The sequence below is a fragment of the Onychomys torridus genome, chromosome 15, assembly GCF_903995425.1.
Source record: "Onychomys torridus chromosome 15, mOncTor1.1, whole genome shotgun sequence".
Taxonomy (NCBI): Eukaryota; Metazoa; Chordata; class Mammalia; order Rodentia; family Cricetidae; genus Onychomys; species Onychomys torridus.
Window position 1 is genome coordinate 71,483,146 of NC_050457.1, and position 26,958 is coordinate 71,510,103.

Below are 26,958 nucleotides of genomic sequence, written 5' to 3' on the forward strand. Positions count from 1 at the left end.
TGGATCAGGAGGTGAACACCAGACTGACTCCCCATGGCTGTTTGAAACCAAAACAGTAGCCACATTGCTGTTAAGAAACCACATTTTTTTTATACACTGTTATTAAGTCTCCATAGCTTAGAAGAATAAGTTTCTGTTTCCTAAGCCTAATGTACCCTCCAAAACATGTTTCAACCCATGCTGAACTTGTGACCCAATGATGTATGCTCACCATTTGCCTTACAAAAATAACCTGTGATATGATTTCATTTTGTCTCACGAAAATGTTTTTCCAGATACCTTGATGATTCCCCTCCCATATGATGTATTCTTGAACCAGCTTTTTCTTTTTAAAATTTCATTACTTCTAAGGCCCAATTATCTCGACATCTGTTTTCTATTAACCTTAACTCTTACCCTAGAATGGACCCCAAAAAGCAATGAGGCGCTGCTCTCTGAAATACTTTGGGAAAGAAAGCCAACGGACCAGTTCCTGGGGCACCTGTAAAATGAAGCTTGCTTTAATCAGACATTCGTGCAATTGGTTTTTCTCAGGCCTAACCGCTGTCCAGCCCACTCACTCTGTTTCTCAGTCTCATCGCTACTGCAGACAGCTGGAACTAATCCATGAAGAGTAGTAACCAACACACAAGGAGTCCTGGAATTCCTTCGCACAGACTTCTGGGAAGTGTAGTCCATGCGACTGTGACATCACAGGAAGCGGCCCAGGAAATCCTTTTCCGGCTTTCGTTTGCCAAAGGAGAGTCTTCCCGAAAGTTGGGCGAGTCCTGCCCATCTCTACAATCCTGTTGCATCTCTGACATGGAGGTTGGTCCAGGGTGCAGCTCAGCCTGAGCCACTATGCGGGGTGCGGGGGTCCGTCTTGGAGGGAGCGGACCTGGGTGGGAGGTCGGAATAAGCTTCCTTGGAGTGCTGTGCTGAACTGGCTGGAACACGTGAGGTTGCTGGTCATGGCTGGGTTGAGGGCGATAGGGACTGCGCCCTGAGTGATGGTTTTCTTAGGAAGCCGCGCGCGGCCGGAGTCCGCCTTGGTCTTCTGGGACAGGAGAGCTGCCTGGTAGCGTGGAGTAGATGATAGTGAAGTCCAGGATTGCAAACTAATGATGGTCAGCTGACTGCCTGCTCCTGAGGCGGAGCTGGGAGCTCAGTGAGCAGCTCTGGTGGGGAAGCATGCTTCTCTAGCTGAGCCATCTCACATGGACGCTGTCAGATTTCTCAGTGTCTGCAGAGCAAACGGAGTCTGGTCCTTCCTGAACTCTGTAGCTGCCTAATGTAAGGGTCTTGAGGTCTTGATTGTGTTAATTTTCTCTGCCAGTTAGAATTAAGGGAGGAAAAACCTCCTTTTTCCAGCAGTTCACCTGTGGGAAATTCTGAAATACGGACAGATCTGCCAGAATCAGCTGCTATAGAAAAGCTTTGACTAGGGTGAGATAACACACATTTTGCAGTCATAGGGAGGGAAAGACCCAGTGCTAAGCTGAATGGGGACTAGGGAAGCTGAACCCAGGTTCACCTTGAGGGCTGGGTTTTCTTAAATTTTTGGCAGTTCTTTTAATCCTGATTTAGAGTTATGAGTTTGTCCATAAGCAGGGTGTCTAGGAACAGATGAAAAACTCACATGTCCTTGGGTTCCAGTGCCAGGCTTTGGTGTTAGGTCAGCAGGGTGAGGAAGAACTCACAGACCTGTGTGTATTCATGTGATTTAAAGTAAACAGACCTGTGATAGAGAAGAAACTTCAGTCTACTGTATTGCACATCCGTGTCATCTCTGCATTTGTGAGGGGAGACGGGACCTCTGGTCCTCCCCTGCTTCATAGGAAATTTCAAGGACAGCTTAGCTACCTGAGTCTGTAACAGAAAACACTTGAACATATTTTATATGATATGGACTTGATAAATATCTTTCTTTTGTTCATTTCATTTATCTTACATGTGCTTAATTTCTATGGTCTATTCCATGTGTAATTTAAACTTTTTTCACTCTTAATGTGTCATGAGCCCCCCAGAGATCACCAGGAGTCCAAGTCCATATGCAAAAACAAAGAACCTTTATTGTAAGCACAAGCTTGGGCTCTCTGTCCATTCCAGTACAGCAGTTGGATGAGGGAGAGCCTTGAGCTCAGTTGAGCCAGGGTTTTTAAGGAGTAAAGGATGGGGGGGCGGGGTAGGGGAATTCCCTGTTCAGATGAGGGTTGAACTTGTGATTGGGCAGGAGTGAGGTAACAGAAGTTTTGTTAAACAGTGATTGGTATGGGCGTTGCTGCAAGGAAATTGGCAATCTATATACAAATTATGTAAGCTATTTGTGTTCTACAGTATTTAGTACTTGTCTCCCGCACTTTTCCTGGTTATAGTAAGGGGGAGGCCTAGTCCTTGTATTGTTAGTCTGCAGCCTGTCATGGCAGCACTGATGTTAAGTTAGGCCTCGTCATTCACTATCATGCTTTTGTTATAGATATTAAATTTTGGTGATTACATCCTTGTTTTCATTTACTCTGTGAGGAAGAATTTCTCTTTAACTGCCTAGAATATTCCTCCCTATGTGCAGTGATGGTTCATTCTTTTTGGAGATTAATCTGTGTTTGTTACTGTCATGACCTGATGCTGATTTCTCCTGGTTTCACTGATTTCTTCCAGTTTGCTCCTTTCATGTCTAATCTGAGACTCCATTATTTCTTCATTTCCATTCTGCAGTTCTTGACTGATGTGGCTGCTGTGGTTTCATCCCTGGGTCTTTTTCTGCAGCTGCAGCTGGGATGCCTTCCCCTGTCCTTACACCAGAGTTTCCACTGTGTGCAGATGCTTCTTACAGTCAGCCAGAACAAAACCACTTCCTGCCTGTCCTTCACATGGGCACTGCCATGTCCAGCCAGTGAAGCAGACTGCTCATGTTGGTTCCTGCTCTTCCACAGGTCCAGTCCAGTTGCCCTTGTTGAGCAGTCCTGTCTCTTTCCTCCCAGGCTTCTTTCCTTGTGTTCTAATGTCATTGTGAGGGAGGAGTTCCTTGTGTTTACAACTCATGCATGAACCTTGCTGTGTGAGACATGTCATATCTGGGACACTCTGGAGGGGAGGTGTGCTGGGTGAGGACTTTCAGTTCCTGTCTATCGATCTATATGTCAGAGGTCATGGAGAGACATTGCAGAAGATTTGAACAGGGTCAAACACATGCAAGGAATAAACCTGAGCAGCACAGATTTTCATTACATTGTCAGCCCTGGTTATATTTTTGCCTGTCATAGTGTCCTCCTTAGTTATCATCAAATCCAGCAACATATTTTGAGTTGAAAGGTGTGTGTGGTTCAATGAACAACTTTTTCAAAATCTGCATTCCATTGTTCTCTTCTTTGCAGCATCTATATGAATTTTAGTAAGATCTATGAGAGTGTATGTCCTAAATCTTTATTGGATACACTCCACGTACTGTTGCTTTAAGAAGACTAGAAACAACATATGGACTATTAAAATCCAAAAATATATCTAGATATCTAATGTAAGAGTAAGGAATGTAATGTTTATTTTGTAAAATATATAATTCACGTTTCCGTAACTATTATCCACTTATGAGTGAGTACTTACCATGTTTCTCCTTCTAGGTTTGGGTTACCTCACTCAGGATGGTATTTTCTAGTTCCATCCATTTGCCTGCAAATTTCATGCTGTCATTGTTTTTCTCTGCTGAGTAGTATTCCATTGTGTTTATGTACCACATTTTTATTTATTTTTTGGCAGGGGGGTTTGAGACAGGGTTTCTCTGTGTAGCTTTTGCTCCTTTTCCTGGAACTCACTGGGTAGCCCAGGCTGGCCTCAAACTCACAGAGATCTGCCTGGCTCTGCCTCCCTAGTGCTGGGATTAAAGGTGTGTGCCACCACTGCCCAGCCTATACCACATTTTCTTAATCCATTCTTCAGTTGATGGGCATCTAGATTGTTTCCATGTTCATTACAAATAATGCTGCTATGAACATAGTTGAGCATGTATCTTTGTGGTATGATTGAGCATTCCTTGGGTATATGCCCAAGAGTTGTATGGCTGGGTCTTGATGTAGATTGATTCTCAATTTTCTGAGAAACCGCCATACTGATTTCCACAGTGGTTGTACAAGTTTACACTTCCACCAACAGTGGAGGAGTTTTCCCTCTGCTCCGTATCCTCTTGAGCATAAGCTGTCTTCATTGTTTTTGATCTTAGCCATTCTGACAGGTGTAAGGTGGTATATCTTAGAGTCGTTTTGATTTGTATTTCCCTGATGACTAAGGATGTTGAGCATTTCCTTAAATGCCTTTCAGCCATTTGAGATTCTTCTGTTGAGAATTCTGTTTAGTTCTTTAGTCCATTTTTAAATTGGATTGTTCAGTATTTTGATGTCTGGTTTCTTGAGTCCTCTGTCAGATGTGTGGTTGGTGAAGGTCTTTTCCCATTCTGTAGGCTTTTTGTTTTATTGACCATGTCTTTTGCCTTACAGAAGCTTCTCAGTTTCATGAGGTCCCATTTATTACTTGTTGTTCTCAGTGTCTGTGCTGCTGGTATTATATTTAGGAAGTGGTCTCCTGTGCCAATTCTTTCTAGACTACTTCCTACTTTCTCTTCTATCAAGTTCATTGTAACTGGATCTATGTTGAGGTCTTTGATCCACTTGGACTTGAGTTTTGTGCATGGTGACAGATATGGATCTATTTGTAATCTTTTACATGTTGCCATCTAGTTATGCCAGCACCATTTGTTGAAGATTCTTTCTTCCATTGTATAGTTTTGGCTTCTTTGTCAAAAATCAGGTGTTCATATGTGTGTGGATTAATATCAGGGTCTTCAATTCGATTCCATTGGTTTGTATGTCGGTTTTTATACCAGTACCAGGCTGTTTTTATTACCGCAGCTCTATAGTAGAGCTTGAGGTCAGGGATGGTGATGCCTCCAGAGGTTGCTTTATTATACGGGATCCTTTTAGCTATCCTGGGTTTTTTGTTTTTCCATATGAAGTTGAGTATTGTTCTTTCTAAGTCTGTGAAGAATTGTGTTGGGATATTGTTGGGAATTGCATTGAATCTGTAGATTGCTTTTGGTAAGATTGCCATTTTTTGAGATACAGATCAAAGAACAATCAGACTGCAACCCACAGAACCAGAGTGGCTACATAGCAGGGGGGACCCTAGGATGACTGTGGCTTATAATAAGTTTTGGTTTTACTCAATCACTGGGCAAGCTTCAATGAAACATTTCACTATTAGGATAAGAATTTGTACTGTATCAAGCTGATAATAGAAAAATAAAATAATAAAATTTTAAAAATTCATGTTTACAACATAGATACTATATTTGATCTTCTCTTGTATAATATTAGAGGGACCAGCCTTAGTATTATACATCCCAGGGGCTCAGGAGAGAGAACTACTAACGGCGAGGACTATTTTTGGGAAATGGAATCTCAGCGCACTGAGCTCTATAGTCCACTTGCTTTAATTTCTCTGACATAACATCCTGTATACACAGCTTCCGTTCTGTTCTCGTGCCTGGCTCCTTTCTCTCTCTGTTATCTACTGCTCCCTCTAAGTTCTTTCTTAATTCTCTCGTCTTAATTCTGCCTCACCTAGGTCCTTCTCACCTTGTTCTTACCCAGCTACGACTTCCCCATCTGGCTCTTCCTCATCTTCCATCTCATTCCTCTAGTATTCTCTTCTAGCCCTTCAATATAGTTCTTCCCCATCTCAATTTGTTCCTCTCAAGTTCTTACCCATCTAGTTCTTTCATTCTCTTTTGTCTTTTCCATCCTCCTGTGTCCTGGGAGTTCTGGTATATATATATGTATACACACACACTTACAAGCAGTAATCCCTTGGCTGTGCAAAGCCAGGCTTCCAGGGTCAAACAGAGGGGTGGTAAGAATCATATAGAGGGGCAATAACTGTTAATTATCATTTGCAACCCCAAAGAGAAGTGACCAATGGGGAAATGAATTAACTAAAGGCTAAATTTGGGTAATAGCTAAGAAGAGGGATCTTATGTGCTCAATTATAACCTCAAATGTGATTGGTAGAAAATGTTAAGAATCTGTAAGTTGCTAGGTCAATGGGAGAAAATAAAACTGCCTTCTTTTTTCCTGTGGCTCCTATCTGTCTGAGCTATCTGCTGTTTTTCTTCAGGGTCAGGGAAAATGTGCTCAGTCGCTAGGCAACCTGTGTACAGCTAGATGCCTCTGGTGATAGTTAAAGGGAGATCTGGAACTAGAGGTAAGATTTGGGAAGGAAGGAAGTTAAGCTTAATTGGCACATCTGCCAGGCCTTCTCAAACAGGGAGTCTGGATGCTTAAGTCTGTTCTTAGAGAGTACAGAGGTATCTCTGATAAGGTACTTTCCTCCGTCTAGGGATGGACCTGGCTGGATGCTGTCAATGATGATAATTACAGGGAGGCTTGAACTGGTCAGCACCAGAAAGTTATCTAAATATTCCTAGAAGTGTTTAGGTAAGGAGTTAGAGGTCTATAAAGTTAGTAAGGCTGTAAGAAAGGAGGGTCCGAGCTAAATTGTGTATAGCTATTACTTAATGTCCACCTAACCTAGGTGGTGTCTCCTTGTGGAATTTGCCTTAAATCAGGAGACTTTCATGTGGATTGTTATTACTGCTAGTCCTTGAAAGTGGCTAAGGGAGAGATCTGATTCCAGAAAAAGCCTTTCCTGAGGCTGTTCTCCAAACACCTGGAATGTGTATGTCCAGAGAGTGATCAGTCCACACTGTTAGCCCTTCTTAGGGAAAAGTCAACTGGGAAAGCTATGCAGGCACACATGATTTTCATAACAGAAGACAGCTGATACATGACAAGCCAAGTAACACCAAAAGCTCCTTGGGATTTGGCTTCCTCTGGAGGAATTCCCTGATCCCTCCAGGTAGTGGCTTTGCCATAACCAGCTGAGTTCTTAAGATACATTCCTGCGGCCCGCAGCACTCTCCCTTACTTTTTTCATGGTTTAATTCACTTTCTGAGTCTTAAAGTGACAAAACTTGCTGACTTTAAGCAAAAAGTAGTGGTTGTTTCATGGCACAGTGTGTGAGTGAAGCCCTGGGACCAGACCTGTAGTCACTACTTCACGGTGTGAGTGCTGTGTGCTTAAAGCACTATGTTATATAATCGGTAGATCGGCAATTTTGAATGGAGGGTCACTATGTTTTAGTTCCTGAACAGGAATTCAGTTCTCTCTTTGCATAACATTTTACCTCCCACCAATATCCTAGTCTTCTTCAGTTTTTGTTGATTCTCTAAAAACCTATCTCTCGGGACACTGACAGGAGATGCAAGAGTTCTTATGACATCTACATTTTGTTGTTCTAGGCTCACTTCTAGGACCAGCCACCATTCCAGTGGAGTCCTATAGCCAACTTCCAATTATAGAAAGAATGTGCAACAATATTTAATGAGTGGCATTGTGCCCCTCACGCCAGACATTATTTGCATTTTTAAAATTTTGCTTTGAGGACCTGCTTACGTTCTTTCAGAGGTTAATGTTTCCATCTTTATATTCTCTGGGCTCTTGCCCTACTGCACACTGGTAATTTTTCCCTCTTCTTGGTGATGTGTATGTAGTTCTACAGTCTCACCTTTCCTAACGCTGTGACCCTTTAACAAACTGTGGGGACCCTCAACCTTAAAATGATTTTTCTTGCTACTTCATAACTAATTTTGCGAAGGTTATTTATTGTAATGTAAACACTTTTGGAGGTGAAGTTTTGCCAAAGGTTTCATGACCCGCATGTTGAGAACCAGTGCCCCAGTAAAAAAAGAACGGGATCTCTTTCCCACTTCTAAAGGTGGTAACATTCTATACTAGCTGCAAAGAAGCTTCCAATACGGTTCAATTTCTTTTCCCTTCAGAAATTACTAGGTGTTCTATTCACCAAATTGTTAGTGTCTACCTGTTTCTTGAAGATTTGCTGGCCTCCTCAGTGCTGTTCAACGCTACACTTTATTTAAAGACAGTTTTCTATGTAGTCATTCTTCATGGAGGATATATTTCAGTTCTCCCTAAAGTCTTGTGATGATACGCTGCTCCCTCCTCCCACTGATCAGAACTTCATGCCTTTCACACCAAGACTCAGGGGACTGGAGCTGGATCTGACCTGAAGGTCTCCTGTCTAAGGGTGAGTTTGCTCAGTGCTAGAAGGTGCTTTGCAAGCTCCAAGGGAGAGAAGCAACAAATAGTCCTACTTAGCTGTTATAACCATGAACCACAACAATGACCGGTGTGGGGTGATATTTCTAAAGGTGCCACAGCGCCTCTCACATCTTGGCCTTATCAGCAGCTGTCAGTGGGACTTAGAGGGGACAGGAGACCTACATAATGCTTGGAGCTGCATCTGAAAACTTGGTAGGTCTTAAATCATGGAGAACATACTAATGCCACTAAACCATCAGAATCCCTAACTGCATTCCAAGTACTTCTCCTTAGACCTACAGGGGTGTGTAGCTGTCACTACTCATCAAAGGCACTTCTTTCGGCAGCACAGAGAGCATTCCAGAAAACTAAAACTTGCAAAATGCAGAGAACTATTGTCTGTGGAGCTGTGACCCAAAAGATACCCTACACCACAATTCCTGCACACAAGGCTCAGGGAATATCTCTGCACAGGGGCATATTGACTATGAGAGCCTGAGGTCCAGGAAGTCTGCTGTGAGGCTGTGCCATCTAGAAAGTGAAGGGAAGCTGCACCCATGATACCCCAACATCATGGCTGCCTGAACAAGCCCTGAACAATGCCAGTGGCACTAGATCCCCTGCAGGGGGCAGTCAGCAGGGTAAGCATCCAAGTGTGGGCACCTGAGATCTGCTGGGAGAGGGAGAATTAGTGTTTCCCAGGATGAGAGCGCTCACTGTTCCTCCAGTAACAAGTGGTCAGTCCTCAAAATGTACACACAGTCAGCAATGAACAGAATCAGCCATTCATGTTTATAAAGTTATGCATACACACATACACACCCACATGTGCTGTGCGTATGTATATAAGAATAATAATTAGGGAAGAATACATGTGTTCGAATTGGAATCATGGAGGACGTGACAAGTTGCAATGAAGAGATAGAGGGAAAAATGACATACTTATTTTAATTTGATACTTTTTCAGAGAAAAAAAAAACAATCTTGCCAATTGTGACAATATTGGTGAAACTCTAAGTTATTTCAGGCAGATAAAGGTAAATAACACATGATCTCATCAGTATGTTAAATGTAATGAATTTTAACTCATATAAGATAGAGATTGTTAAGTCCTGATGCGTAGGAGTTGGAGATGTAATAGTTTTTTCCATTGACCAGTGACCTCAGGAAGCCAACACTTGGGGACTTCCTTGTTGTGGAATATTAGTTTATGTAAAGATGTGTTGCATTTGTTTACCTTGTCTTCCTAAGGCACCTGATATGTCTAATAAAAAGGTAAATGGGCAAAAGCTAGGCAGGGATTACAGGTGGGACTTCCAGGCGGAGACAGTAAGTAAGAGGAGGAATCTAGGAGACAGAGACAGAGGGAGATGTCAAAGGCCAGCCAGCCAGACATGGAGGAAGCAGGGAAGCAGGACATACAGAATGAAAGAAAAGTAAAAGCCCTGAGGATAGAGACAGGTGAAATTAAGTTATAAGAGCTAGTGGGACAAGCATATGCTGAAGGCCAAGCTTTCCTAATTAATACGAAGTCTCCGTGTCATCATTTGGGAGCTGGTTGGTGACGGAAAGAAAAATGCCAGCTACACTTCCTGAAGGATGAATGCCCAGGGACAGTGTTTTAGGAGGAAGAAGCCCCCAGTGCTGTTGTCCCGAATGCCGGGTGTGTAAACTTTATGTGGGGTACATTCTGAAGCCTGGAAGATAGTGTTTGAGGAGCTGACCATACTGTGGGTTGTTTTTGCTGTTTTTTGTTTCCTTGGCTCTTTTGGGGGGCCTGCCACAGCTCCCAAATAAATCACACACAGGCTTACTGTTACTGTGAATTCTCAGCCTCAGCTTAGCTTAACTTTCCTAGCCAGTTTGTCTTTACTTACATTATCCCGTCTACCTCTGGCCTCTGGGCTTTTCCTTTCCTTCCTTCTGTGTACCTCACTTTCACTCTTACTCCATGGCTGGCTGCGTGGCTGTGCGGCTGCGTGGCTACGTGGCTGTGCGGCTGCGTGGCTGCATGGCTGTGCGGCTGCGCGGCTGGACCCTGCTGTCCTCCTCCCCTTGTTCTCTTGGTCTTCCTTCTTTTTCTGCTTCTGTTGATTCTCCCTGCCTCCCAGCCCCACATATCCTTTTCCTGCCTTGCCCTTGCATACATAAATTACTGATATTTCATGTATTGATAAAAAGGAAAGATAGCCTGTGACTATTCTCATAGGTCATTCTGGGACTTTACTCAATAAAATATGAAAAAAGAAAATGTTGAAAGAAGTAAATAGCATCAACAGTTGTATTTCTCAGCTTCAGCACACAGATGCACAGGTGTCATATGTGCAAAACATGCTTTAGGACGACTGCAAACACCTGAATCAACACATGTCAGCTAAAAGACAGAAAAGAAAATGGCAAAAAGATCCAGTGATGTGTATTTCATGTTAAATTCTCAGCAGTGCTGTTAGTCCCGCACTTGCCTGTTTTCTCACGTGATCAGACACTTAAATGACATTCAGTCTGTGAGTTCCTCCCCTGCCTGCTCCTCTCATGTCCCTTGTCACCATCATTTGCATCATTAGTGAATCTGTAGAAATCCTGAAACCCAGATGACGGCCTGAGCTGCTGCATCAGACTCTGTGTTTTCATTTCACTTCACACTCATGACTGTGCATATCGACTGTTGAGAAATCCTTCTCCCCCACCAGGACTTTCTCCTGTGAGGGGTGTGTGTGTGTGTGTGTGTGTGTGTGTGTGTGTGTGTGTATTATATGTGTGTGTATGTATATGTGTATACACATATTATGTGTGTATGTATGGTTTATAGTAGCATATGGCACTAATTGCATATTCTGTCTATGTGTTCATATTACATTCTATCTGTGGAGTATTACTCTCCTATGTAAGAAGCATTTCTAGCTTCTTTCATCTTGGCAAAATGCAGATTTGTGTCCACAGGCACATCATACCGGTGTTAGGGTTTCTATGGCTGTGATGAAGAGCATGAAAGACAGCTTGGAGAAGAAAGGGTTTATTTTAGACCACAACTTCAGGTAACTGTCCATCACTGAGGGAAGTCAGTGCAGGAACCTGAGGTAAGAACTGGGACAGAAGCCACAGAAGAACATTCTTTACTGACTTGTCCAGCCTGCTTTCCTATACCATATACAACTGCCTGCCCAGGGTGGGCACCACCCGTAATGGGCTGTGCTATTTCATATTAATCACTAATTAAGAAAATGCCACCTAGGCTTGGCTACAGGACAGTCTTAGGGAGGCATTTTCTCTTTTATGTTTCTCTCTTCTCAAATGACCCTAGCTAGTGTCAAGTTGACAGGAGAACTGTCCACCCAATGCATCATGGTATTTATATTATTATTAGTGGTTTTAATTAACTAAAAGTGTGATATCATTCATTAATCTTTGTTTCAGGAAATGCTGTCCTTCTGGGATGTGGCCATTGAGTTCTCTGCAGAAGAGAGGGAATGTCTGGAGCCTGCTCAGTGGAATTTGTACAGGGATGTGATGTTGGAGAATTACAGCAACCTTGTGTTCCTGGGTGAGGATCATCCATAGTGAATTCTTATTTCACCATCAACATGTAGCTTCCTCACTTTGTATGGTGTCTCATGGGAGTATTTCAACAGCCAGTTTCATATCCTTTGTTTCCAGAAAATAAGGGAGAGTGCTGTATTAAGAATGAGTTCAGTGCTGGAGAGATGTCTCAGTGCTTTACAGCACTGACTGCTCTTTTAGAGGACCAGGGTTCAATTCCTAGCACCCACATGGCAGCTCACAACTATCTGTAATTCCAAGATCTTACACACTCACACAGACATATATGCATGCAAAACACCCATGCACATAAAAGATAAAAATAAATTGTTAAAAGAATCATTTCACTGTTTTTGTGTTTAACCTTTCTATGTTGCATGTATATTTCCTTCACTCTAGTAGGACTGTTAGAAATTGAATGGCATGAAACATGGAGTACACTTGTTAATAAAAGTGTTTCATAACTCAGTTTTAATGTTTTTTTTCCTTTAAATGAAACTCAGAATCTGAATATAAATTTCTTCATGTAGTGTAATGATCCTGTCAGAAAACATTCAAGGAACTGATTGTCTGCAATCATTTATTTCATCATCTCTTTCCTTATAAGTCATGAACTGGAAGGCACATGTCAATTCCAAGTAAAAGAACACATAAACAATCTTGTTCCTTCTTTTTCTATAAACAGGTCTTGCTGTGTCTAAGCCACAGCTGGTGACACTTTTGGAGCAAAGACAAGAATCTTCAGATGTGAAGAGACAAGCAGCAGCCAATGTGCAGCCAGGTGTGTAGGAATGAGGGGTTTGAGGGCAGAGTTGAGGTCCAAATATCCCACAGAAAGGCAGCTTTCTCATTACCCTGGGACACGACACTGTGGGAATCATTCTTTAGGTCCCTCCTTCATGTCTTGGTTGTTGAAGCTCATCTCTCAGTGGTTTCAGATGGTTTAACTCTCTAAAGCTTTGCATTTCCCCAACTACCACTCACTAGCTGTGCTCCTATTGACAGTGACTTCCAAGGATTTTCTTTTTGTTGATTCTCCATTGTAGTGTAAGATCAGGGAAAGAACTCAGTGCTGGTCAGACTGGGTGGGAGTCATTTATTTGCAGAGGTTCAGAGTGCACTCATGCCAGAAAGATCTCTTCACCTAAGTGAGCATGATTGGGTTTCTAAAGCCTAATGCACAATTCCATCACAGAGAGGCAGGAGGGGCAGAAGGCTCAACTGTTTCAGTTCTGTTGGTTGGAACAGCTAGGCCATGGGGAGCAGTTGGATAAAACTCAGACAAATCTGAGTCCCTTTGGACAGTTCATTCCCCACTGGTCTTAGGGAAGAGTCAAGGCATTGATGTATTGTATAAAGGGGTTGACTCGGGCCATTTGATACACTGATTTAACACACACTATTGGGTTTTCAAGAGTTTACCACTAGTTAAGTCAGCAGGGCCCGACCACTGGGCCCTGGAAGAGTAAGACATGATAAGCTACAAGGCCTTCTACTGCTGCTTCAGGGTTGCCCATCAAACCAGTTATTGTTACAGTGATTGTGTGACTCTCAAGTCAGTTAGTAGATTTAGGTCTTTCGGAGTGTTGTAAGGCTCCATGTTTTTTTGGGTTTTGTTTTGTGCTGTTTTGTTTTTTTTTTTTCCAAGTTAATATATTTATCATATATTAGGCCTAACTGTTATTTGGACATATTGCTAGTACAACTTGTTAGAGACATTATAAACTTTTATGAATAAACCTGATGTTCCCAGATACATCAGAGCTAGTAAAATATTTTCTTTCAGATGTAGTCAGGGTAGCCACTGGCGATAGCCCTATAGGAAGCATTATGGCTAATCTTACTGTGTGTGTGTGTCCAATTGGATGAAGAGATCTTGTGGTTTCTTTTTTCCATCTGGATCTGTCTTCACTGAGCATCTGTAACCTCTTCTGCCTGTATGAGCAAAACTCCAAACCTGCCACACAGATCTCTGGTGGGACTCGGGCTGGCAGCTCAAGTGTTCAGGTAGTTGGCTGTACTACATCCCACATAGAGACACAAGACAAGGAAGCCATGTTCAGTTCCATTTTTGTGTGTTTAGAAACTTTTTCAAGCTTTCTCAGGTCTTGTGTGAATATAGGTACACCACGTTAGAATGCCATTTGTTGGCAGATTTTTTTTTTTATCCTGGCAGCCACTCTAAAATAACCAAAATGAAGGCTTAATAAGTGCTCAGCCAACAGCTTAGCCTCATTGTTAGCTAGTTCTTATATTTTAAATGAACCCATATTTCTTATCTACCCTCTGCCATGTGGGGATACCTTCTTACACTACAACATGTTCATCTTGTTTGTCTCTGCAGCTGCTGGCAACTCCTCATCTGCTCTTCTTCCCAGCATTTTCTTTGCCTATAAAATCTTGCCTAGCCATTGGCCAATCAGCTTTTTATTAACAATTAGAGTAATACATAATCCTATTGTACGAAAAGATTGCTTTACAGCAGAGGAGCATGTCCCAGATGTCTCTGGACGGTAACTCAGAATGACTGCTTTGGGTGAACTGTCAACAGTCCACCTCACCTCCTCCTCAGGCCGTATTGCTTTCTTTACCTGATGTGGTGAGTCCACCCATCACACGTGCACCTTAGTTTAAATGAGTGTCCATAGTTCACCCTGCTGTGCTGACTGGCCCTGAGGCCACTTTGCTGAGGACTCCTTACACAATCAGACATTGACATCTCAGCTTGGGGTTAGCTTAGTTAAGAGGAGGAAATTCAAAGCCCAGGGACGTCATGGTTGTTTGAACTAGCCTGTAGTTCTGTGGTGATATTTAATTTGTGCTCTAACAAAGGTTGTCTGAAGATCAGAGGGCAGAGGCAGCCCTGAGTTGCTTCTGGTAGACTCCCATGTCAAATCCCATTCAGTCCTTTCCTGTCACTGTAGAAGAAACCCCTTTCCAGAGCAATTAAACAACCTAATGCCTATTGTTAAAAAAAAAAAAAAAAATAGAAAGAAAAGAAATACTGCTCTGGATGATAGAACAGCTATAAAAAAGAGAACAAATAATTTGGGAAAAATGATAAAGCAAATATTTTGGCAAATTTCTATAAATGAACAGAGACAAGAATTTAAAATATGAATCAATTATAGACACAGGTGTGGCTGTAACAATAATTGCCCCAGAATCTTGGCATCCAAATTGGCCTCTTCAGGAGATAAATGTTTAGCTTTTAAGCATTAGGACATAATCTGAGGTAAAACAGAGCATGAAATGGGTTCAATGTATAGAGCCAGGACAGAGAGGAAAATTAAAGCCACATGTGGCTGACATAGCAATGAATTTATGGGAATATCATTTGTTATAGCAGTGGAATTCCCAGATTAACATTCTTCCAATCTCAGAAAAAAACAAAACTAACATGTTCCTGGGGAAAATATTAGAAAGTATAATAAAGAACAGTCACTGACCATTCAGGTTGTACAAGAACAAAGCACAACAGCTGCTGATCTTTCAAAGGTACCAACAAGCCTACCTTTAAAATGGTTAACAGATAAGCCTGTATGGGTTGAGCAATGGCCTTTAACATAGAGAAATTGTAGGACTTAGAATGCTGGCCCAGGAGCAGCTAAATGCTCAGCATATCGAAGAATCAACTAGCCCTTGGAATTCTCCTATATTTGTTATTAAAAAGAAATTTGGAAAATGGAGGGTGTTAACACCTGTAAGAGCTGTTAATAAGGTGATTCAACCAATTAGCTCTCTACAATCTTGAATTCCTTTGCCTTCTCTGTTACCTAAAGCATGATCTCTTATTGTTATACTGTTTCTTCACTATACCTTTACAAGAAAAAGACAGAAAAACTTGCCTTAATGGTGCCTACTTATCAAAATTCTCAGCCTGTTAAGAGATATCAATGGAAGGTTCTGCCACAGGGAATATTAAATAGCTCCACCCTGTGCCAATATTTTGTATGACAGCCACTGAAAATGATATATAAGTAATTCCTTTAATCTATAGTTTACCATTACATGGACAACATCTTATAAGCTGATTGAAATATAGATACTTTTGAAAAAATATGTTTGAAGAAGTAAAGATAAATATTGCCTTGTTGGGGATTACAAATTGCTCTTGAAAAAATAGAAAGCCGAGATTCCATTAATTATTTAGGATATAAAATAGGTCTCCAGAAAGTTAGACTCCAAAAGGTACAAATTAGGAGAGATCCATTATGGACTTTTAATGACTTTCAAAGATTGCCTAGGAGACATTTCCAATCTACAGCCCTCTATTGGGGTAAAAAATCATGAACTGAGTAATTTGTTCAAAACCTTAGATGGTGATAAGGACTTAAATAGTCCAAGAGAATTATCAGCTGAAGCTGAGAGAGAACTGGATATGGTAGAAAAGAAATCACAGGATCTTTGGATCTAGAGCTTGATTGAATTCTGGCTGTTTTACCATCTACACATTCTCCTACAGGAATTTTAATGCAGAGTGAAGGTATTCGAATGGATATTTTTACTACATGAACAGAATAAGAAATTAAGGACATGTGGAAAAGATTTCTGATTTGATTTCAAAAGGAGAATTAAAACTTTGTCAATTAGACCCAGCAGAAATTGTAGTACCTTTAACTAATGATAAAATTGACAAATTATGGGCAGAAAGTGAACCTTGACAAAGCTGAATTTATCCCTGATGAGTCAGAATTAACTTCATTATTTATTCAGTTACAAGAAATAGGAGTGGGAATCATCCCTCATATATAGCACACATCTGATCCCTTATGGGTCTGCCAGGTCCTCTAACACAATGTAATGATGAAATAGATTAACTGTTGATAGGAAATGTGCTGGAAGCCTCATCAGTATAAGTTTCCCTTCAGTATCCTCAGCTATCAGTTCAAAAGACCTGGAATGCCATGAAATTACAATTTCCATTGTTTGACACATTTAGAATGTGGTGCAGAATCTAAGAATCTCTCAGCATGAGAGAATCTACCCCCTGTTTTGTGGAACATGAGTGATTGATCTTCCCTCCAGATAAAAATAGGATTTCCTGGTCTGGCTAACAGACCATAGGGAGACAGGAGCAGCAGACACTGACAATTCCTATTCCCCATGTGTCACAGTCCAGGGAAGGCCAGCTCCCAAGAACTGCTGCAGGGTTGTGAATACAAGACCTCTGAGTAGCAAGGGCTTAAGGAAAATTCTTACCTATCTGAGGACTAGACTTTTTCTATCTCAAGGGAATATAAGGAAACACACACTTTTGGATCCCATCTTTCTCTTTTACTTTACCTGAAACATGCTCTCTGACTCTTTCTGTCTCCACACAGCTATATATCTCTACACTTCCGTACTCCATACATACAACTACATCTCTTTCTCTACATACGTATGGCCATACATCTCTTTGTATACAAATCTCCACATAGCCACAGCTGTACATCATGTACACAGCTCTCTCACCACACAACACTTACACAGTTCCTTCACTCTCATACAGCTCGTCACATAAGCAGCAGCAGCAGCAGCAGCACTTTTACACGTCTTCCTCACACACTTACTCCCACATATATACTTCTATGTCATTCACTCACTCTTTACTCACTCTCATTCATTCATTCTTTCACATTTCTCTCACCTTCTCGGATGCTGCTTCTTCATCTCTCACGCAGCGCACACACATTCCCCCTAGCTTCCTCCTCTCATTGCTGCTGCCGCTGCTGCTGCTCTTCCCCTCACCAAACTCTGGACTAGTCTGTGTACCTCTTCAGGGTCCGACGCATTCTCCTAACACATGATAAGTCACACAGTTTTTGTCAGGCTACGAAGGTCGTGTTGACTGGCCAGTGATGCTTGGCCAAGCACGGAACTCTTTGCCAGATGGAGAATGACATTGAAATTCAGGACTCCACAAAAATAGTATTTGGCTGACTCTTAAGTGGTGCAGGTTCATGCAGAAAGAGAATTACTGTAGGGAGTTATGTCTACCAAAGTTGCTTCAATTCAATTCTGACCTTGATTCATCAACAAACAGCACCAGGGATCTTGTCTTAGTGTATTTTCTTCAAGGTCAGCTTAGTCTATTTTGAATTTCTTCTGAAGTCTAAAATTAGCTGTATTTGTGACTGAGAATGCCGTCCCTTTCCTGAGTCAGTAAAGAAAAATATTCTGGTATTATTTCTATTCATCAGAATTCTACAGCTTAAACAAATCATCTTCCTGATCATTCACATCTGTAAGTGTGCCCCAAAATGGAATGTTTTCATGAGATAAACACACAAGCAGTGGGAAGACATCCATAAGCACTTCTTAGGGAAGAAATGTCGTGGCACTTGAGAGAAATTCAAGACAGAAAACAGCTAGTTTCCACAGCCAGTGACCCCAAGGCCTTGCCTGGTGGTGCTGCCCATCAGGTGGGTGAGTGGATCGACCTGTTAAGACTAGTTATCACCTTCTGTGTATTCCTGTGGCCCTCCACACCCACGCATCCTTATCCTGTGTTGAAACTAGAATGCCATTAATTCCAATAGGTCTCTGTCCCATCTGAAAGTAAACATGCTAACCTATCCTGGTTGTATCCTGCCATGCAAGTGTAGTATACATTCAACTCTTTTTGTTCAAGCATTCAATTTCAGTAACCAGTTTTCTATGTTTTTTTTTTTTTTCTTTTGTTGTTGTTCTGGGGTTTTGTTTTGTTTTGTGTTTTGTTTTTCCTTTTGTTTTTCAAGACTGGTTTGTCTGTGTAGCCCTGACTGTCCTGGAATTGGCTTTGTAAACTAGGCTGGCACCAAGCTCAAACACATCTTTCTGCCTCTGCTCCTGAGTGCTGGGATTAAAGGTGTACTAATATTACCACTCCTGGCCCAATAGCCAGTTCCTTTAAGTGCATCTGATTTTAATATTATCCTATGTTAAAGAAAAAAGAAGTTTGGCTTAAATTTGTTCAGTTACCTGCTTTAGGCATAACTTTGATGACATGTACAGAGGACTGGATAATGGAAGGTAGAAATTATGACTCATCAGATTAGTACTTAATAAATGAAAGTACTTTTTTTCTCTGTGTAGCTTTGAGCCTTTCCTGGAACTCACTTGGTAGCCTAGGCTGGCCTCGAACTCACAGAAATCCGCCTGGCTCTGCCTCCCGAGTGCTGGGATTAAAGGCGTGCACCACCACCACCCGGCAAAAGTACTTTTTTATCTCTTAAAATTTTTGCACTCTAAAATTACAATTGTTGAACTGAAAACCTTTTATACCAAAACAAAATTTAAACATAAACATAGTCCATGGAGGAATTGAGAACTTCAGTCTCCTGACCCCTTCATAGTGTACTGTGTAAAATCCAAGTCAGTCCTGCAGACTTTCTACACTAAGTAGATTATTTCATCATAGAGAATACCATAATGGAGAGCTCAGTGCCAGGCATGAGCAGGTTGAAGAGGAATAGACATGGAGTGTCCCAGACCCACTAATACAGCCTCAGAAAGGATGTTGGCAGCACTCATGAAGGATAGGCAGGAAGACAGTGGTGCCCCACAGCTTCCAGTAGCCTAGAATCCACAGTGAGCTCGGAGAGTGGCTGACGCTCTGTTCCACAAGAAGGGTCAGGGAAAGTGACAAGGTGTAAGGCCCAGAACAGGAGCAGAGAGAGCACAGATGGAGTGGACTATACAGCCACTCATTCAGCATCCAGAGAAATGACATAAGACCTGGGTTTAACTGAAAATTTATCCATTACCTCTTCAGTCAACATCTTTACTCTTAGAAGGAAACCCACGGAAGGAGCCTGTGGTGGTATTGTGTTCCTCAAAATATTGTGCATCCTAATAAACTTATCTGGGGTCAGACAACAAGACAACACAATATTAAACATAGAGGATAGGCAGTGGTAGCACAGGCCTATAATCCTAGCATTCCAGGGGCAGAGATCTACCTGGATCTCTGACTGTTCAAGGATACATTGAAGCATGGTGACTCATGCCTTTAATCCCACTAAGTGAGCCTTTAATCCCAGGGAGTGATGGCAGAAAGCAGATAGGTATATAAGGCGGCAAAACCAGAAACTAGAAGCCTTTGGCTTGGTTAAGCTTTTAGGCTTTTGAGCAGCACAGTTCAGCTGAGATTCATTCTGATGAGGACTCAGAGGCTTCCCATCTGAGGAAACAGGATCAGCTGAGAAATTTGCTAGGCGAGGTAGCTGTAGCTTGTTCTGCTTCTCTGATCTTCCAGCATTCACCCCAATACCTGGCCCCGGTTTGATTTTATTAATAAGACTCTAAGATTCCTACAGGAGCCCTGTGAGCTATTTTACCATAATATGGACCAGCCAAAAATACCCACGCCTACCCCGTTGAAGGACCTGAAGGACAAAATTGGGTTTTGTGTCAGGAAATACATTGAGCATTCCAGCGCTCTCTAACCCTTGTTTGATTGGGTTTATAAAGCCAAACCCACAATTTCATCAAACCAGATGCAGGCCAAGGGCTTAAAAAATCCAAAACTTTTAGTTCCATTGATTCAAACTATGTGTTTCATGTTGTAAAACAGTGGGTCTTCCAAACCGGCCAGTGAGGCTGCCTGAGAACATTTTCCCAGCAGGATTATTTATTATGTGTACAGTGTTCGGTATGCACGTATCCCTGCAGGCCAGAAGAGAGCACCAGATCTCATTACAGATAGTTGGGAGCCACCATGTGGTTGCTGGGAATTGAACTCAGGACCTTTGGAAGAGTAAGCAGTGCTTTTAACCTCTGAGCCACCTCTCCAGCCCCTAAAGAATTTCTTTATCAGACACTCAGTAATAAGGATTTAAAATACATGCCCTTTGTTCATATATATTCAAAGATTAAAACTGTCTGTAACTAGGAGTATACCTTTAATAGCTCACCACTAAGTATGGAGAGCTTCAAAGTCCCGCTCTGAAGACTATCTTCATGGTTAAGATCAGGATGTTATAGGAAGCGAAGGAAACCTAAGGTATCTGGTGGTGAATGAATCCGCTCACACACATTTTCCTGGTAATATATCTCTTCATTGTTCTGCCATTCTGCCAAGTTTCCAGTGTGTCTACCTTTACAGTCAGCAATTCTTTGGCTCTAGCATGGAACAAGGCTAGAATTTTTCGGGGACATAAAACCAGGTAAGAGCTGCCCAAGGCAGTAACTGTCAGTCAGGCTTAGGCCAGGAGTGGCTAGGGAAAGCCTTGGTGAACTGTTAGTGGGGTCAAATCAGAGGGAAATAGACCTGAAATCAAATAGGGAAATCTAAGAAGGGAAGAGAGGGGTTTGTGTGCTATATTGTATTCCTAAGTGCAGCTAGATAGTAAGCTGGCCGTTCTGTAATCTGTAAGACACAGGCAAGCCATGGTGGCAGCTGTTCCTCTTCCAGCACCACTTCCTCCCCAGCTCGGGAGGAAGTAGGAAACCCATAGCAACCTGTGTAAACAGCAGGGGGAAGGAAGCCTGAGACGTTTGGCCCTTGTTAGACTATTCGCCAATTGTTAGCTGGCTTCAAAGAACCTTTCAGTTCTAAAGATTACACCTTTTAACCGAAGTGGTTAGAGCAAGGAGAGGAGCTGTGCTTATTCTGTACAAAATCCAGACCCTGCCCCCTCCTAGCCCCTCTGGTTATTTGCACCATAAATCCCTGTGGTGCCTGTGGGAAAATTATCTTTCTCTGGGAATGAGCAAATGGTTCATTACTTTTTCCTACTATCTCTCTGGATAAAAACACAAGCAGTAAATCCCCTAAGCTAAATCTTGCATCAATAAACCAAGGTGAAAGTAAGTACAAAGGGTTAAAGACCTGTTTATCGTTAGTGCAAGGTTAGCAGAGCACTTCCTGTTACCAGTGGGGCAAGTTGAGATGAGGACACTGCCATCCTATCTTTAAGGCTATGGATCAACACGCTCAGACATGCTGTCCTTGAGTCTGTCTTGGGAAGGCTCCAGTTATGATCTGTTTGCATAGACACTTTTTCAGTCCAACTGTCCTCTCAATAAAAATAGTGGCAGGAGGACAGACTTCTAAGTTTATATTGAAGGGAAGGGAACAAAAATCTGGTTGTGAGAACAAAGGTTTTGACTGTGTGACTTCCCACACAGTGGGGGGCAGGGGAAGGCATCCAGTATACCAGCGAGAAATAATTATGCCCAACAAATGATTAGTACACTGCTAACATTTTGGTATAAATTCCAAAGCTGTAATAGGAGAGGAAGAGCTATATGGCTTCACACAAGAAATCTATAGCAAGAGACAGCCAATTTATTCAAAAGGCAGTATTTCCAAATGCATTGTTGGTTTGTTTATCTTCCATCAGAATATTCATATTTCTGGTGCGATGACCTTTTAAATAACAGCTGAAATCTCAGTGCATAATCTCGTGGCCTGCAGCAACTAAGCTTTCAAAATTTTGTGGATTCAAAATGTTTTTACTTTCTTTGCAATTTGATATTATTTTGGAGGTGAATATAAAGTATAACCATTTGTTATACATTCCTATATATTTCAGTTGATGGATACAAAACACTGACAAAGTACATAAGGACAGTGTAAGATTACAAAATAGAAGCTCTGCTCTTTGAATTTCTACTTCATGAGTAAACATCAATCTCCTGTTTTCATGCTCAATAGCTGCTTAGTCTTGTTAGTAAATAAATTACAATTGCCCAGGCCTGGTGGCCTACTCCATTCATCCCAGCAATTGGGAGGCAGAGGTAGATGGGTCTCTGACTTTGAAGCCAGTCTGATGCACATAATGTGTTCCAGGACATCAAGAGCTTCAAAGAGAAGCCTGTCTTTAAGAAGCAAAAGCAAACAAAAAGGGAAATCTGTACATCCGTCACCTATTCACTGATAAATATGTTGTCTTAGCAAAGTGTCTTTAATGAACAGGTGAACCTAGTTGTGGGCTTTTTTTTTTTTTTATTTTTATTTATTTTTTTTTTATCGTGACTTGGTATGTTTCAGGTATAAATATTTTGCCATCCAAATAAAACCTAAAATACTGTCCTGAATTTTTTACCTATGTTATTTACGCTTGTTATGAGCCATCTTCTTAAGCAGCATGTCTTTTGTGGAGGATAAAAATTTTGTATTTTAATGATGGCTCAAATTTACACAATCACAATTAACTTTTTCTTTTCCAGGCTTGACTACTTTATAATTTCATGCCCTACTTATAATATCTCTATTGTTTAATATGCTGATTTCTGTTAGTAAAATGCTCTTACTACTTAGTTAGCTATGAAATTTTGAATAATATGCCATTATGTCTATGTTGTATTTGGTTGTGCCCTATTCTAGTATAAGTATAGATTATTTCTGCCTCCAAAATTTTGTCATTTATGCTCAATGCCTATACTTTTTAAAATATACTGTAGTTTCTCGTGCTTCAATGTGTATAAGTCAATGTTTCCTTTTAATAAGATAAGCATTCTAATTATGAAGAATGTTTCCTACCTCTTGTTCATATCTCAATGTTTGCTCAACAGGAACAACACCCAATGATGATAACGTTTACAACAAGTCCATTGACTGTAACTCCCTATATAATCAGCACCAGAGAATTCATACAAGGGAAAAATCCTACAAGTGTGAAGAATGTGGCAAATCATTTCACTATCCTTCAAAGCTGAAGCAACATCAAAGAATTCATTCTGGAGAGAAACCCTACAAATGTGAAGAATGTGGCAAATCATTTCACTATCCTTCAAAGATGAAGCAGCATCAAAGAATTCATTCTGGAGAGAAACCCTACAAATGTGAAGAGTGTGGCAAATCATTTCATTATCCTTCAATGCTGAAGCAACATCAAAGAATTCATTCTGGAGAGAAACCCTACAAGTGTGAAGAATGTGGCAAAGCTTTTTATGTTCCTTCTGTCCTTCGGGAACATCAACGAATTCATACTGGAGAGAAACCCTACAAATGTGAAGAGTGTGGCAAATGTTTTTCCTCATCTTCATGTCTTAGACGACATCAAACAATTCACTCTGAAGACTATCTCTACAAGTGTGAAGTGTGTGGCAAATGTTTTTGCTCATCTTCATCCCTTAGACAGCATCAAACATTCCATTCTGAAGACTATCCCTATAAGTGTGTAGAATGTGGCAAAATGTTTTCCTGTTCTGCAAGCCTTCAGGAGCATCAAACAGTTCACACTGGAGAGAAACCACACAAGTGTGAAGAATGTCACAAAGCCTTTCATTATCACTCATCCCTTAGGAGACACAAGAGAGTTCATACTGGAGAGAACTCTTACCAGTGTGAAGAGTGTGGCAAATGTTTTTCCTCATTTTCATACCTTAGACAACATAAAGCAATCCATTCCAAAGACAATCCCTGCAAGTGTGAAGAGTGTGGCAAAAGTTTTTCCCATTCTGCAAAGCTTCAGAAACATCATACAATTCATAGTGGAGAGAGACCATACAAGTGTGAAGAATGTCACAAAGCCTTTCGTTATCATTCAGGCCTTGAGAACCACAAGGCAGTTCATACTCAAGAGAAACTCAACAATTGTGAACTGAGTGGAAAAGGATGTACTAAGACTGCTTTCCTCATTGAGGACAAGGCAGCTCATATTGCAGAGAAAGCCTACAAGTGTGAAGAGTGTGACAAGTGTTTTTCCTCACTTTCAGCCCTTAGACGACATCAAGCAATCCATTCTGAAGACAATCCCTACAAGTGTGCAGAATGTGGCAAAGGGTTTTCCTCCTCTGCACTCCTTCAACAACATCAGACAGTTCATACTGGAGAGAAACCACACAAATGTGAGCAGTGTGGCAAATGTTTTGGCTCAGCTTCATCCCTTAGACGACATCAAGAAATTCATTCTGAAGACAATCCCTACAGGTGTGCAGAGTGTGGCAGAAGGTTTTCCTCTTTTACAAACCTTCAAGAGCATCAGACAATTCATACTGGGGAGAAATCACACAAGTGTGATGAGTGTGGCAAATGTTTTTATTTATCTTCATCCCTTCGACGACATCAAGCAATTCATTCTAAAGATAATCCCTACATGTGTGCAGAATGTGACAAAGGGTTTTCCTGTTTATCATACCTTCAAGAACATCAGAAAATTCATACTGGGGAGAAATCATTCAAGTGTGATGAGTGTGGCAAATGTTTTTACTTTTCTTCATCTCTTCGCCGACATCAAATAATTCACTGTGAAGACAACCCTTACAAGTGTGAGGAGTGTGGCAGATGTTTTTCTTCATCTTTATCCCTTAAAGGACATCAAACAATCCATTCTGAACATAATCCTTATACATGTGTACAATGTGGCAAACGATATTCCTGTTCTAGGAGTCTACAGGAACATCAAACAATTCATACTGGAGAGAAACCATTCAAGTGTGAAGAATGTGGCAAAGGCTTCCATTATCACTCATCCCTTAGGAAACACAAGAGAGTTCATACTGTAGTGAAACCCTACCAGTGTGAAGAATGTCACAAAACCTTTTTTTATGACTCATCCCTTTGGAAACACAAGGGAATTCATACTGGAGAGAAACCCTACCAGTGTGAAGAATGTCACAAAACCTTTTGTTATGACTCATCCCTTTGGAAACACAAGGGAACTCATACTGGAGAGAAACCCTACAAGTGTAAAGAATGTCACAAAGCCTTTTCATTATCACTCATCCCTTGGGGAACACAAGAAAGTCCATACTGGAGAGAAACCCTACCAGTGTGAAGAGTGTGACAGATGTTTTTCCTCGTCTTCAGCACTTAAGCGACATAAAAAAAAGAAAATTCCTTCTGAAGACAATCCCTAAAAGTGTGGAGATTGTGGCAAAGACTTTGCTAATTTTTATATCCTTATTCAACACATAGTATCGTTCATATGGGAGAGAAATCCTACAAATGTCTTAAATAGATTACTTGTTCAACCTTTAAAACACATCATATGATTCATTCTACAAACTCAATGAGTGTAAAATGTGGTAAAAATCTTTGCTACCAATACAGATCTTTATTATTATTATTATTTTTTACATTCAAACCACAGTTTACATTTTCTCTTCTCCCATTCCCTCCCCCACCTCCTTTCAACCCCACATCCACTCCTCAGAAAGGGAAAGGCCTCCCTTAGGAATCAACAAAGCATGGCATATCAAGTTGAGGCAAGACTAAGCTCCTCCCTTCTGCATCAAGGCTGAATGATTCATCCCACCATAGGGAATAAGTTCCAAAAAGCTAGCTCATGTGTAAGGGACAGATACTGGTTCTACTGATGGAGGCCCCCAAAACAAACCAAGCTACACAATTGTCAGCCACATGCAGAAGGCCTAGGTTGGTCCCATGCAGGCTCCCTAGCTGTGCGTCCAGAGTCTATGCACTCCCACTAGCTCTGGTCATCTGTTTCTGTGGGTTTCCCCATACTGATCTTGACCTTCTCACCCTTGTTTGTTATAATCCCTCTTCCCTCTCTTCAACTGGACTCCAGGAGCTCAGCCCAGTGCTTACTTGTGGATCTCTGCATTTGTTTGCAGCAGTTAGTAGCTGAATGTTCTATGGTGACAATTAGGGTAGTCACCCATCTGATTACAGGAGAAGACCAGATCAGGCACCCTCTCCACTATTGCTAGGAGTCTTAGCTGGGGTCATCCTTAATGATTTTCCCCACCACCAGGTTTTTCCCTAACCCCATAATGGTCCCCTGTATCAAGATCTTGTTTTTCTCCCTCTCTGTCCCTCCTCCAACTCAACCATCCTGAATACCTGTGTTCCCCTCCACCCTCCCTCTCCCTCTCCCTTTCCACCCCCAGTATACCCAGAAGACCTCATCTGTTTACTCTTCCCAGAGCTACCCTTATATTCCTCTTAGAGTTCTTGCTACCTAGTTTCTTTAGGGCTGTGGATTGTAGCTGGATGTCCTTTGCTTTACACCTACTATTCACTTATTAGTGAGTTCATACAGTGTTTGTGTTTGTACTCACGAATAACCTGGGTTACCTTACTCAGGATGATTTTTTTCTAGTTACATCCATATGCATGGAAATTTCATGATGTCATTGTTTTTTTACTGCTGAGTGATACTCCATTGTATAAATGTATATTTTCTTTGTCCTTTCTTTGGTTAAGGTGCGTCTAAGTTGTGTCTTTATTGGTAGAATAAAGGAATTAAAACAACGTAAAGGCTCTTCCATCTCAGGCCTCCGCAGCAAGGTTACAGCAGTGGCTGCAGAGGTGCAGTCATCAGCCAAGGGAGGCAGCAGTAGTATCAGATGCAGCTGCTGTGTCTCAGATAAACAGCAGTGCCCATAGAGCAATAATGG

General features: G+C 41.4%; 1 protein-coding gene across 1 annotated transcript; it reads left to right on the forward strand.

The window, feature by feature from the left end:
• Window positions 1-25,698, forward strand: LOC118596381 (zinc finger protein 58-like). The gene is given in 5 exon segments (XM_036207247.1): window positions 1-807; window positions 11,560-11,686; window positions 12,368-12,463; window positions 23,167-25,316; window positions 25,318-25,698. Coding segments are annotated over 5 exon segments (2,712 nt in total). The 5' UTR covers window positions 1-606; the 3' UTR covers window positions 25,456-25,698.
• Window positions 25,699-26,958: the final 1,260 nt, after the last annotated feature.